Source organism: Humulus lupulus, chromosome 8 (assembly GCF_963169125.1).
Source record: "Humulus lupulus chromosome 8, drHumLupu1.1, whole genome shotgun sequence".
Lineage (NCBI taxonomy): Eukaryota > Viridiplantae > Streptophyta > Magnoliopsida > Rosales > Cannabaceae > Humulus > Humulus lupulus.
In genome coordinates, this window is record NC_084800.1 from 80,891,952 (window position 1) to 80,905,756 (window position 13,805).

General features: G+C 34.7%; 1 protein-coding gene and 1 long non-coding RNA gene across 2 annotated transcripts; both read right to left on the reverse strand.

Annotated features, from left to right (window-relative positions):
- Positions 1 to 7,332: 7,332 nt before the first annotated feature.
- On the reverse strand, positions 7,333 to 8,490 carry LOC133797934 (uncharacterized; the record flags this gene model as incomplete). Its single annotated transcript, XM_062236061.1, has 3 exons — positions 7,333 to 7,694; positions 7,739 to 7,833; positions 8,398 to 8,490. Coding segments are annotated over 3 exons (372 nt in total), but the record flags the coding sequence as incomplete, so codon positions are not given.
- Positions 8,491 to 8,519: 29 nt separating this feature from the next.
- On the reverse strand, positions 8,520 to 13,403 carry LOC133797935 (uncharacterized). Its single transcript, XR_009875741.1, has 5 exons — positions 13,038 to 13,403; positions 12,019 to 12,350; positions 11,731 to 11,880; positions 8,965 to 10,938; positions 8,520 to 8,693 (listed from the first exon to the last, which is right to left on the reverse strand). It is a non-coding gene; the product is annotated as an uncharacterized LOC133797935 (long non-coding RNA).
- Positions 13,404 to 13,805: the final 402 nt, after the last annotated feature.

The window sequence follows — 13,805 nt, forward strand, 5'->3', positions numbered from 1 at the left end:
GCATCACTGTTTCAGCATTGGAATGGGTAGGGGTAATCCCCCACAGTCATCCTACTCAGTCTCAATAACTATGTTGTCCCATTGAACCTAGATCTTGGGATCTCTAGTCAACTAGGTTGGGTTTCCTTTATATCAACCTTAATTTCCTTTGGGCTTAAGTCTCATTCCTTCTGATGTCTTTTCAACTTTATCTCTGTTTAACCCTTTGGTTAGCGGATTCGCAATGTTGTCTTTTGATTTGACATAATCAATTGAGATAACTCTAGTTGAGATCAGTTGTCTAACGGAATTATGTCGTCGACGTATGTTTCTAGACTTACCGTTATACAACTTATTTTTTGCCCGACCAATTGTTTCTTGGTTATCACAATGTATGCATATTGTGGGCACAGGTTTAGGCCATTCTGGACTATCCTCCAAAAAATTATGCAGCCATTCTGCTTCCTCACTACATTTATCCAGAGCTACAAACTCGGATTCCATCGTGGATCTAGTGATTACAGTTTGTTTCGATGATTTCCATGAAACAGCTTCGCCACCTAGAGTAAAAACACATATCCACTAGTACCTTTTGAATCTTGGATGTCAGATATCCAGCTTGCGTTAGTGTATCCTTCAAGAACAGCTGGTTCTCTAGTATAGTTCAACCCATAGTTACGAGTATACCGCAGGTACCTAAGTACTCTTGTAATTGCCTTCCAGTGTTCAATACTTGGATTACTCGTGAATCGACTTAAATTACTTATAGTGTAAGCAATATTTGGTCTTGTACAACTCATCAAGTACATTAGACTACCTATCACTCTAGCATACTCTGCTTGAGAGACATTGTCGCCTTTATTCTTGGACAGATGATGACTTATGTCAATTGGAGTTCTGGACACACCATAATCATTTTTACCAAAATTTTCAAGAATCTTGTCTACATAGTGTGACTGACTCAAACTAAGTCCAACTGGCGTCCTTGTAATCTTTATTCCTAGAATTACATAAGCCAGTCCCATGTCCTTCATATCTAACCTTGAGTTCAACATATTTTTGGTAGATTTTACCATTCGTTGGTTGCTTCCGACAATGAGTATATCATCTACATACAAACAAAGAATAATATATCCATCATTTGTATTTTTGATATAAACACATTTGTCACACTCATTGATTTTGAAGCCACTGGTCATCATGATACTGTTAAATTTTTCATGCCATTGTTTTGGAGCTTGCTTAAGTCCATATAAGGATTTTACCAATTTGCACTGTAACACCCCACGCACTATGACTGCTTCCAAGAATGACGACTGACCCTACAAACCAACACGAGTCTTTCCAGTGTGCTTTGTCCTCACTCGCACGCTTCCTGAGAAAACTTCCCAGGAGGTCACCCATCTTGAGATTACTCCAGATCAAGCACGCTTAACTTTGGAGTTCTCAAGTGATGGGCTACTGAAAAGAAGATGCATCTTGTTGATATAGGTAGTACCCATCAATCTATTTAAGCCCTCTTCAACTGTGTATTCCCATACCTACACAGTCTTAGAATCATCACACTTGACCTTCCCCAGGCGGTGTGGGATTGTACAGCTCACCCGGTCTTTCCCCTTACTGATCACGAGATTCTGGCTGCCACAATCACCCCCCTTACGGGCCCGACGTCCCCGTCGACCACACCTCTGGCTGGGTCAAGGCTCTGATACCATTTGCAATGCCCCACGTCACTATAGCTGCTTCCAAGAATGACGAATGACCCCACAAACCAACACGAGTCTTTCCAGTGTGCTTTGTCCTCACTCGCACGCTTCCTGAGAAAACTTCCCAGGAGGTCACCCATCTTGAGATTACTCCAGATCAAGCACGCTTAACTTTGGAGTTCACAAGTGATGGGCTACTGAAAAGAAGATGCATCTTGTTGATATAGGTAGTACCCATCAATCTATTTAAGCCCTCTTCAACTGTGTATTCCCATACCTACACAGTCTTAGAATCATCACACTTGACCTTCCCCAGGCGGTGTGGGATTGTACAGCTCACCCGGTCTTTCCCCTTACTGATCACGAAATTCTGGCTGCCACAATCACCCCCCTTACGGGCCCGACGTCCCCGTCGACCACACCTCTGGCTGGGTCAAGGCTCTGATACCATTTGCAATGCCCCACGTCACTATATCTGCTTCCAAGAATGACGAATGACCCCACAAACCAACACGAGTCTTTCCAGTGTGCTTTGTCCTCACTCGCACGCTTCCTGAGAAAACTTCCCAGGAGGTCACCCATCTTGAGATTACTCCAGGTCAAGCACGCTTAACTTTGGATTTCTCAAGTGATGGGCTACCGAAAAGAAGATGCATCTTGTTGATATAGGTAGTACCCATCAATCTATTTAAGCCATCTTCAACTGTGTAGTCCCATACCTACACAGTCTTAGAATCATCACACTTGACCTTCCCCAGGCGGTGTGGGATTGCACAGCTTACCTGATCTTTCCCCTTACGGATCACGGGATTCTAGCTGTCACATGCATACTTTCCTTTCTTTTCCTGAAGCTACAAAACCCTCGGGTTGTTCCATGTAGATTTCTTCATCAAGATCCCCATTTAGAAATGCAGTTTTTAAGTCCATTTGGTGGACTTCAAGATTTCGCAATGCGACAATTGCCAAAATCATCCTAATGGAATTTATTCTCGTCACAGGAGAATACGTGTCAAAGTATTCATGGCCTTCTTTTTGTTTGTAACCTTTTATTACAATTCTTGCCTTATACTTATCAATTGTTCCATCTGTTTTCATTTTTTGTTTGAAAATCCACTTGGACCCTAGAGGTTTACATCCGGGAGGGAGGTCAACAAGTTCCCAAGTGTGATTTTGCATGATGGAATCAATTTCACTTCTTATGGCTTCCTTCCATAAAGGACCCTCAGTAGAGCTCATAGCTTCTTTATATGTACGAGGTTCTGCCTCTACCATATAAGTTAGAAAATCTGGTCCAAAAGAATTTTCTATCCTTGCCATTTTGCTTCGTCTTGGCTCTACTAAGACTTCTTCACTCCCCTCATCTATTTCTTGCTCATGGATATTCTCATCAATGATCTCAAATGTTCGTTTAGAAGAGCTTGGTTCATCCCCATCAGGTTTACAAGGAAATATATGTTCAAAGAACGATGCATTTTTGGATTCCATTATCGTATTCTTGTGGATGTCAGGGTTTTTAGACTCGTGTACAAGGAATCGATATGCATTGCTATTTTGTGCATAGCCAATGAAAATACAGTCAACTGTTTTAGGACCTATTTTCATCTTCTTTGGCAATGGTACTACAACCTTTGAAAGACACTCCCACACTTTTAAGTACTTGTAAGAAGGTAGCCTACCTTTCCAAAGTTCATAGGGCATCTTTTGTTCTTTCCTTTTTGGAATCTTATTTAAAAGATAGTTAGCCGACAAAACGGCTTCACCCCACATGTTCTGTGGCAATCCAGAACTTATTAACATAGCATTCATCATGTCCTTTAGAGTGTGATTTTTCCGTTCTGCTACTCCATTGGATTGAGGAGAATAAGGTGGTGTGACTTCGTTAATAATTCTGTGTTGTGCACAGAATTCACCAAAAGGTTGTACGTATTCACCACCACGGTCACTTCTTATCATCTTAATTTTCTTGTTAAGTTGATTTTCAACCTCTCGCTTATAGAGAGTAAATTTCTCTATAGCTTCATCCTTGCTTTTTAGCAAGTATACATAACAATACTTTGTACTCTCATCAATGAAAGTAATAAAGTACTTGTTACCTCCTCTTGTTTAAGCAAACTTTAAATAAAAAATGTAACTGTGAATTAAATCAAGGGGTTCGGTGTTTCTTTCAACCGTTTGGAATGATGACCTGGTTAGTTTTGCCTCTACACAAGTTTCACACTTATGTTTGGAATCAATATTAAACGTGGGTATGTGATTTAAGTTAATCAGTCTACGCAAAGTATCATAATTAACATGACCTAGTCTACCATACCATAAATTTGAAGACTCAAGGAAGTAAATGGAAGAAGTAGTAGTATTATTATTATTAATAGTCTTTGGCTTAACAACCATTACATTCATCTTCCACATTCCCTCTTTCACATAACCCTTCCCAATAGGAACACTAGCTTTAGTTAGTACAATTTCTTGGGACTCAAAAAACCATCTTGAGCCCATGTACGCTTAGCAGCGTTCCAAAGATAAGATTCCTGCGAATGTCAGGCACATACAACACATTTTGTAGCTTGACACTCTTTCCAGACATCATCTTCAAGTACACAGTACCTTGCCTTTTTATCTCAGAAGTTGTTGAGTTGCCCATGTAGATCTTATCCCCATTTTCCGCCAAAGTAAGGTCGGAGAAGGTAGACTTGTTTGCACAGATATGACGAGTAGCTCCAGTATCGAGCCACCATTCTTTTGGATTAGCATCGACCATGTTTATTTCAGAGACCACAACACATAGGTCTAGGTCAGCGATCTCTTGGGACATAGCTTCCACAACATTAGCCTCATTTCCTTTCTTTTTCGGTAGTCTACAATCTAACGATTTATGTCCCGTCTTGTTGTAGTTAAAGCATTTCCCTTGGAATTTTGGCTTCTTTGAAACTCCACCTTTTGGTCCTAGTTTGGACCATGGCTTGGCCTTAGGCCTCTTCCCCTTGGATCCTTTTTCATGCTCCACCATATTAGCCTTGGCAGCATTGGGATTTGAGGATCGCTTCTCAACTCTTTTGTTATCCTCTTCAATGCGAAGTCTATGAATGAGGTCTTCAACACTCATTTCCTTTCGCTTGTGCTTCAAATAATTTTTGAAGTCTAGCCATGCAAGGGGTAGCTTCTCTATAATAGCAGCTACTTGGAAAGACTCACTCAAGACCATTCCTTCAGCATGTATTCCATGGATAATCAACTGAAGATCTTGCACTTGGCTTATCACATTTTTGGAATCCACCATCTTGAAGTTCAAGAATTGGCCAACCAAGAATTTCTTGGCTCTAGCATCTTCGGCTTTGTACTTATGGTCCAAAGACTACCACAATTCCTTAGCCGTTTTCTTTACACTGTACACACTATACAGTGAGTCAGACAAACCATTCAGAATGTAATTCCTACAAAGGAATTCAGCATGCTTCCATGCCTCAACTGCATGTTGAGTTTGACATCTACTTCGTCCTCTCCAACAGTGGGAGGATCCTCTTTCAAGAATCTCACAAGATTTAATGTTGTTAAGTAAAATAGCATTTTTTGCTGCCAGGTCTTAAAATTCACATCAGTGAATTTTTCAGGTTTCTCATTATGGTTCACAGGAACCGTTGGAACTGAAACTTGCACAGGTTGGTCCCTTGAGGATTGGTTCTTTGTGGTTGAAGCCGGAGTTCGGGGAGATCCACTAGTGCTTTCAGTAGGAATAACATCCATATTTTCAGCCATATCTGAACGGATACATAATACTTAAAGAAATAAGTACATATACATTTATATTGTAAAATAATATAAATTTGCACATGAAAAATAAATATCCATTATGTATATATAATTTAAATAATATATTTAATACATAAGTAAATTTAAATACATTGATATGGCAATATAAAAACCAACGTACAAATATATATACATATAGTTAGAAAAAAATTAAAACATGCATTAAAACTACATTATTAGCATAGTAATTGAAAAAAAATACATTATAAATAGATCAATTTATAATGAAATGTTGTGCATATCACTTTTGTAATATATATGCATGTATTATTTATTAATCTATTAATTTACCATATATATAGACATATATATATATATGATTATGCATATATATTATTACCATCATATATATATGCTTAAATGATCTTAAACGAATCTTTTCCATATATAAGCATATTATATATATGATTATGCACATGTAGAATATATATAGTTATATGAATATAAAATTTACATGAATCACGAGAAACAAATGCCATAAATATTGATCTACATAATTGTCAAGCCAAAGAAAGAATTGGGAGCATAGAAAAATATAGAAAATTTATCAACACCGAATAAATATCAAGAAAAAAATAGAAAAGGTTTCCACCCTTCAATCTTTTCGTCTTCTCTGAAGGAGTTTGCTTTAAGATTGTTAGAAATAATATAGCGGAGAAGAACAAAATATATATTAATATATTTAATTGAAGAACAGAAAGAAAAAAAAATACAATAGAAAGAATAAACCAAAGCCGAGGCACGCGAAACACGCTTTCCTTAAAGCAGATTTGCCCCCTCTACCTCAACGATGCTAGAGAATTCGTGAGCAACCACTTCCCAGGATACAACAGCTATCAAGTAGGACGAATGCAACACTGAGTCTGCTTAGGCGAACTCGAAACAAACCTTCCCTCTTTCACCAGAAAATACTACAGAGACTAAAGAGAGAAAAAGACTAAGTGTGTGATATTATGTATCTGTGTGTGGTATTCTGTATCAGTGTGTCCTAGAATGAGAGGAGAAGCCTCTTTTTATTGGCTTCATGGAGAGTTGAAAAAGTTGGTGAATCAAGTGCATTAATGCCCAAATATCCAACAAAACCGGTATCTTAATATCTGAAAATCAATCAGAATTAATTACCCTTATTATGGTAATATCAGCAGTTACCCAAAGTGATTTTCTGATGACCAATCAGAATTAATCACACTTATTCTAGTAATATCAGTTGTTACCCAATGTGATTTTATGACAGTCAATCAGAATTAATTACACACTATTCTGATACCTTAATTTTGACTAAAAAGATTTGCCAAAAATCAATCAGAATAAATCACACAATATTTAGATAATTTCATTACTATTTTAGGCATCAATTTCTCATTCACTCAATTTTTTTCCAACAGTAACCAAGATCAGCCATGGAAGCTTAAAATAGATATGGGCCAAAATCAATGAGAATAAATCACACAATATTTAGATAATTTCATTACCATTTTAGGCATCACACTACTACAAAATTGACATAGGACGATGGTTTTAAACCGTCGTATGGACTCTCATACGCCGGTTCTAATACTGTCGTCCCATGCAAATGTCTTGCCATGTAAAGCATAAAACGACTGTTTAAATAAAAGTGTCATCTCATGTCGTACATGAGACGATAGTTCCTATATAAACGTTGTCTTTTGTGGTACATGAGACGACCGTTTCTGTGCAAGTATCATCCAATGAAATAAATGAGACAACAGTTCCTACTCAAGCGTCATCCTCCTGCAATACATGAGATGACAATTTATGTGCAATCATCGTCTCCTGCAATACATAAGACGACAGTTTTGTGGAGACCGACGTCCCATGTAGAATATGAGAATTTTTTCATTTCATTATTTTCAACCACTAATTCATTCATAATTTTCTGTATAATTACAACATAGTTCAGACAGAATCAACAAGCAGACAAAATCAATAGAACTCAGTATGTTCCAAATCTAAAAATTACAATATTAAAATATACACTTACAATAACTATGTAAGTGTTATCTAAAACTACAATTAGTATATGATAGATAAACAATTGCTTGAAGAAAGTACAGCTGAGTTGATATTTCTTCATCAGGACTTGAAGTGTTTGAAAGTACAACATTAGTAGCAGACAACAACATGAAAGATGGGTACATGTTTCCCTCCTGCCAACTTACAGTTCCTACAGTGTGTTGCAGACTATTGTTATCGATATATCATGCCTTGATAAGAGTTACATAAACCAAATAAAGTGGATGCATACCTCCATTACAGGCCCGGATGTTGACTTATGAGTTATAGTGCATTGATCATGATCGTGACCAGACAAGATAAGTACCTGAAAAGAAGTACATGTTAGTGATTGCTCAACTTGAACTTAAACTTTTCATGGACACAATATAAAATGTCTAAAATCAATAAATTAGCTCATGCTTTTTCATTGCAAGTTGAGACCATAGTTGCACATGAGGTCAAGATAGTTGCCTGTGTGTCTATAATGTGTCAATCTCTGCCTAAAGTCTGTATTGTACAGGTTTGATCAAATCTAGTAAGAAATCTAATGACTCCTCAGAAATGTAATTCTGGTACCTATTTATTTGAAACAAAGATCAATCTGAAAGCATCTACGAGGTCACCAACTCAAAGTAATATTTCAAGTGCACATTTTGTAGAAAAGAAATAATATAATCATACATTATTTTTCTATCAGCCGTGTGCGTCACTCGCTGGAATCAGAAACAAAAAAGAATAACAATTGGATACATGTGAAAAATGTTGACAAAAGTAAAACCATAACAATTATTCACAACCACTCTACATAAAGGTTATGATATGAAGTAATGAATAATGAAAAAAAATGTACTGATAGGAAATCAAGAAAAAAGAATAGATAAATCAATACCTGGTTGATAACTGGAGTTTTGCGATTAGGCCCACAATATGTCCAATCACGTCGATACAATGGAATATGGGTCAATAAAACCCTTGGATAAGATCAAACAACTAAAACATGCAGAATACATAAATGAGTAGATTATATTGTAACCACAAACTTAATAACACAAAATAAACATAAGTCAACAATCTATACCAATTGATACATTCTTGACAAATTCCAAGACGAGAAAGCTTGATTCTTTTGATGATATGATGTGGATGATTTACCATTGTTAACTAAAGAATCCAGTCATCTACACTCTAATACAAAGTCATCTAAATGCCATCAGAGCAATAATAAATCATTTTACATTATACAAGGAATGCAAATTCCATGAGAAATTAAGATCAATTATAGTAAAGATACCAACTACAAGGAATAATTTACGGGTTAATTGATATTAAACTTCCATGTCCAGGAAAAACAATTACTTGGCTGACGTCACATTCATTATTATCACATCCAAATTTCAGAGTTCAAACAACAATGATATGATAGATAAACAAAAAAAAGTTGCTTGTTCTCTTTTACCATCTAAAGTTTGGGCATCAATGGCAATAAATTCTACTTCTACTGCTGTAAATCGATAGTTTCTCTTTCCAAACTCCTGATTATAAGTAGAACAAGGAATATAATTAACAAAATAATCATAACAGTTTGAAAATGCACGACAATTTATAGAATTAAGGTGCTTGATTACCTCTAGACTATGAATGAGGTTACTTTCATAGCCAATGTCATGGTTTCTAGGAATTAAGTAAACCTTGACATCTCTATGCTTTCCTTGCTTACCCACATAAAAAATGTGCTTAAAATGGCTTAAAAATTCTTGCCATCTATTCAAACAAATATTTTAACAGCTAATCTATATCGTGAAACATCAAGCAGATATGCTGAAGAAATTCTATTAGAAAAGTTTTGAACAAAGTGAACCAGTAAATCATATAGGTTGTCGAGAACATATTTGCAGCAACACCAATACTTTTAAGTCATGTTTGAGAAGTATAGTAGAATATGATATAATTTTTTTCTATATATATATATGAGAAAAATTAATTCAAAAACCAAATTAATCCACCCAACAAAAGATAATGTCTCATTGAGAAACTTATAACAATTTTATTTTATCAAATTCTATCTTCGTATATATCATTAATAAGACAAAAATTTACAGCGTTGAATATTATGTTGTTTTTCTTAATCAAATTCAATACTATTATATTGCATAGGGAGAAAAAAAAAATCAAGCTACAAGGACAAAATTCAATAATAAGAAAAATGATTAAAAAAAACTCAAGTTAAACCAAATGATAAAAATGATGTATACATATACAATATCGATGTGTAGTAGCTTAGTTTGATAACCATAACTTGTGAATTTGCTAATATATTTCAAAATATGTTTTGACATTGAGTATGCAGTACATAATTAATGAGACATAATCAACTAACACAACAAAAGTGCAAACTAAAAAGCTAGTTATCTTTTGCCCAAATAAATAAAAAAGGGCAATCATCAATGAAGTAGTTGAAACATATCAGAAGTTCTTGCTTAAATTAATAAGGGAAAGAGAGGAATCATAGCTTTTTATAACCAAAAAAGTGATTTCAAAGTTCAGATTGGTCATCCACTTATATCCATTAAAAATGCAGATCATCAAGCACCGAAAATACCAAACACCAAAACAGATACATGCTTTCAATTCACAAACCAAAACACCAAACACCAAATGTCAAATATCAAACGCTTATACAAGTTTTAATCAATACAACTTTCAGTCAGAACTAATAAATACCATCAAACGTAAAAAAGCCCAGACTTGAAATCCATCTGAAATTTCCAAAAAAAAAAAATTCAAAATCAAGCTTATTACAAAGCTTTCACCTTTTTGCATTTTCTAGACAAACAAACAATCCATGCAGATGCAGTGTGTATCCAGAAGCTTTACTCTAAGAAATCCTCCAATTTAATTCTCTATAGCTTTTCTAATATAAATGGAGGAGAGAGCATTGTAGTTACATAAAACAAGATAGTGTTTCTTATTCTGGCTAGGAACATTGATTCTTTTAAGGAGTAGACTTTAAACACATCAAAAAATACAAGAAATTCTACCATAACATATAAGTTGTACACTTTCTGAGGTAGTTGAAGATGATTTCTGAGTACTTCAAATGAACATGTGCAGTACTTGTCAACAACGCCTTTGTTTTCTCACTGTCATTGGCACCATTCAATGAGTATGAAGCATGATGATGTTGCATTAGCAATACAGATTCAGTTTTCAGTTATTTAACCATAATAGACTATCCTAGCATATATAGTTAACACTTAGAAGAAGTGGAAGCCAATCAGTCTCCACTAGTGCAGCCCCTACAACCACAATGTACACACTCTATAACCTTCTCCTCTCTCAGATGTTTCGGCACTCAACACACACATGTGGTAGCAAAGTTATGATCTCGGGGCTGCATGCACCTCAAGCAGCAGAGGCGTTCATAACCAGGCTGCAATTCAACAAAAACCATTACATTATGGAAGCTAAATAATCTGAAAAGAGAAAAGAAAAGAGAAGAGCTTGAAAAGCCTGCCTGCATTTAAAGAAAAAATAAAAAGGAAACGTGGGCAGTTTAGTTTTGATGATACAAAAAGAAAGATATCAAGTTTTAAGTTATAGGAAAAATTTATCGTTTAGTGTTGTTATTATCTCCACACAATTACAAATTAGAAAGAAACTAAACTCGTCCTAATGCCTCTTTCTCTACACTACTTATGCCCCTTTTCCTTGCAAAGACAAGGACTTCGTCTACGATCAAACACAAAAGCAAAGAGGGGAAACAATACTATAGTTATCACTGATATTTTTATATATGCAGAAGTAAAAATTATCCTTTTTTTTTTGTAAAAAAGGGAATGCATCTCGTAATATACTACATATTTTGTTTTATGTGTTAGACTAGGATTTAATATACTCTAGACATGGTGTGATATGCAGGCTTCCAATAATTAATAACCAACCATTGATTCGACATACAGGGATGAACGGAATGCATCACATAATGGGACAAAACCCAATCCCATACACACATATGTTCAGGCTTATATTCTTAGTTAGTCTTATAAAGTATTCTACTCTACACTGTTTTTTCATATAAATATATATATGTAGTCTACCCTAAGATTAACAACCATTTTTTGAATACAAATAACGATCTTAGCAAGTGCAAACAATATCATGTTCAAATAAAGTGCACTGTAAACGAAAATTCTTCCATTTTGCAATAATATTACAGCGTAACCTTAGTCTAGACAGAACTCAAACAGCTCCTTAGATATTTCCTTTCGCTGATGGTAAAGGTCAAAAATGTAACGGCTCTTCTGATGTGCTATTCTGAATATAGGCCACAAAGCCTCACACTTTCTCTTGCCATCATGGGGATCATTCTCAGCTGCACAGTACAAAATACACAACAAAATGTGAGCTTCATGATTTTCTTGTCAATACTCAGAAGTTTTTTAATCATCGAAAAGTTCATAAAACAGAGAAAATAAGTACATATAATTATGTGTTGAAAAAAAAAATCAACCTTCTCTCATCTTTGATTGTAGTTCACGAAGAGTAGGCTCAATCAATGATTTGATTCCAATAAATGAATTGTGATCCTGATCTGTTTTCATTGGCCCTAATGATACAAAGTACTAGGTGACACTTATTATAGTAATATGTGTACATACTTGCTGATTTTTAATTGAGAGACTAAAAAAATAATTGAAACAATTTATGAATAGCACTTGAATAAATAAAAAAAAAACAGAGTTCTTTCATCAATTTATTAACACTGTCATATACCTCCTTCAGAACAAGATATTAACTAACCCATATGCAGGAAACCATCTATAAGCATTGCGGTAGAAGAATCTGCATAACAGAAGCAAATATAGCATAAGAACACATAAGAATAAATCTATTAATTAACTAATACAACATGCAACAACCAATGTGATGATCAAAAACACATATTCTTATCGTTTTATTATTGAATTATATGTTAAATCTTCAAAACTCAAAACACAAAACACATCAAACCAAAGTAATTGAACCAAATTGAACAAACCCAAAAAGGAAATAAATATCTACTTAACAATCTCATACCCAAATTACGCACAGAAAATGAACAGTTCCAAAACAATCTAAACAAACAAAGAAGAAACAAAAATCAATCTTGGTGTTGTCAAGACAACTCTCAGCTGTAATGACACCATGAACACCCAAAAATAATTCCTACACAATATCAAGATCCTATAATGACACCTTAACACCAATAATAAATATTTATGCACTCCAACTCAGGAAAAACAATGAAACAAACAGCTGGTATGCACAGAAAAGAATTAAAAACAACAACTCTTCAAACAAGTTCTTTAAAATTCAACAAGAACCAGCACTTCAATCTTTTATGTACACCCGCTCGATCAATAAGAACCAGCACTTCAACAAGAACCAGAGTTTATTCTCTTAATTAAAAATAATTCCAACACAAAAAAAATATATTGACTATATTTAATGTATTTTCTCCATGTTAAATTGAATCTGAAAAAAAATTACCTCATAAACAATTGGAGGTCTGCCTAGTTTGCCCCATGGTGGCCTGGTTCTTGCATCGGCGGGGTCGCCTGGTTCTTGCCGAGGCTGAGTGTGAAGGAGAGAAGCTCGACGTTATGGAGAGAAAGACGAGATCTGAGTTCTTGTAGAGGCTGAGTTCTTGCAGAGGCTGAGTGAGCGAACGGATCGAGGGGGCTGAGTGTGAGAGAGAATAGATTGAGCGAGTGAGCGTGAGAGGAAAACAATTGAGAGGCTGAGTTTGAGTGAGATCCAGAGAAGCCAACTGGTAGAGACTAGAGAATTAAACTTGTAATACACAATTAGGGATTTTTCTTGTTTTGTTAATTTCATTTGGGGCTAAGTGGCTGTGTATTTCAATTTCTTTTTTTTTTTTGGCTAAAGTTTCATTATTTTATTAGACTTATTAAACGTGTAATACACAATTAATTTATGTCACTCATTACTTAAAAAAAAAAATTATGTCACTTATTAAACATGTAAATTTTTTTTTTCTCTTTTTAAGGAATAATATTTTTTTTACAATAATAATTTTTTTTATATAAATTATTTTTAGTTTAAAAAAAATAAGAAACATGCATGAGTAACATATCTTAATATTAGACATATAATGTTTTTATTTGATTTAATTTTTAAGTATTATTAATATAATATAATTAATTAAAAGTATAATATTATATATAAAAATTTAACAACTAATTAAAGTATTAATAGATATGTCTAGACAATATTTATTATAAATATTAAAATATA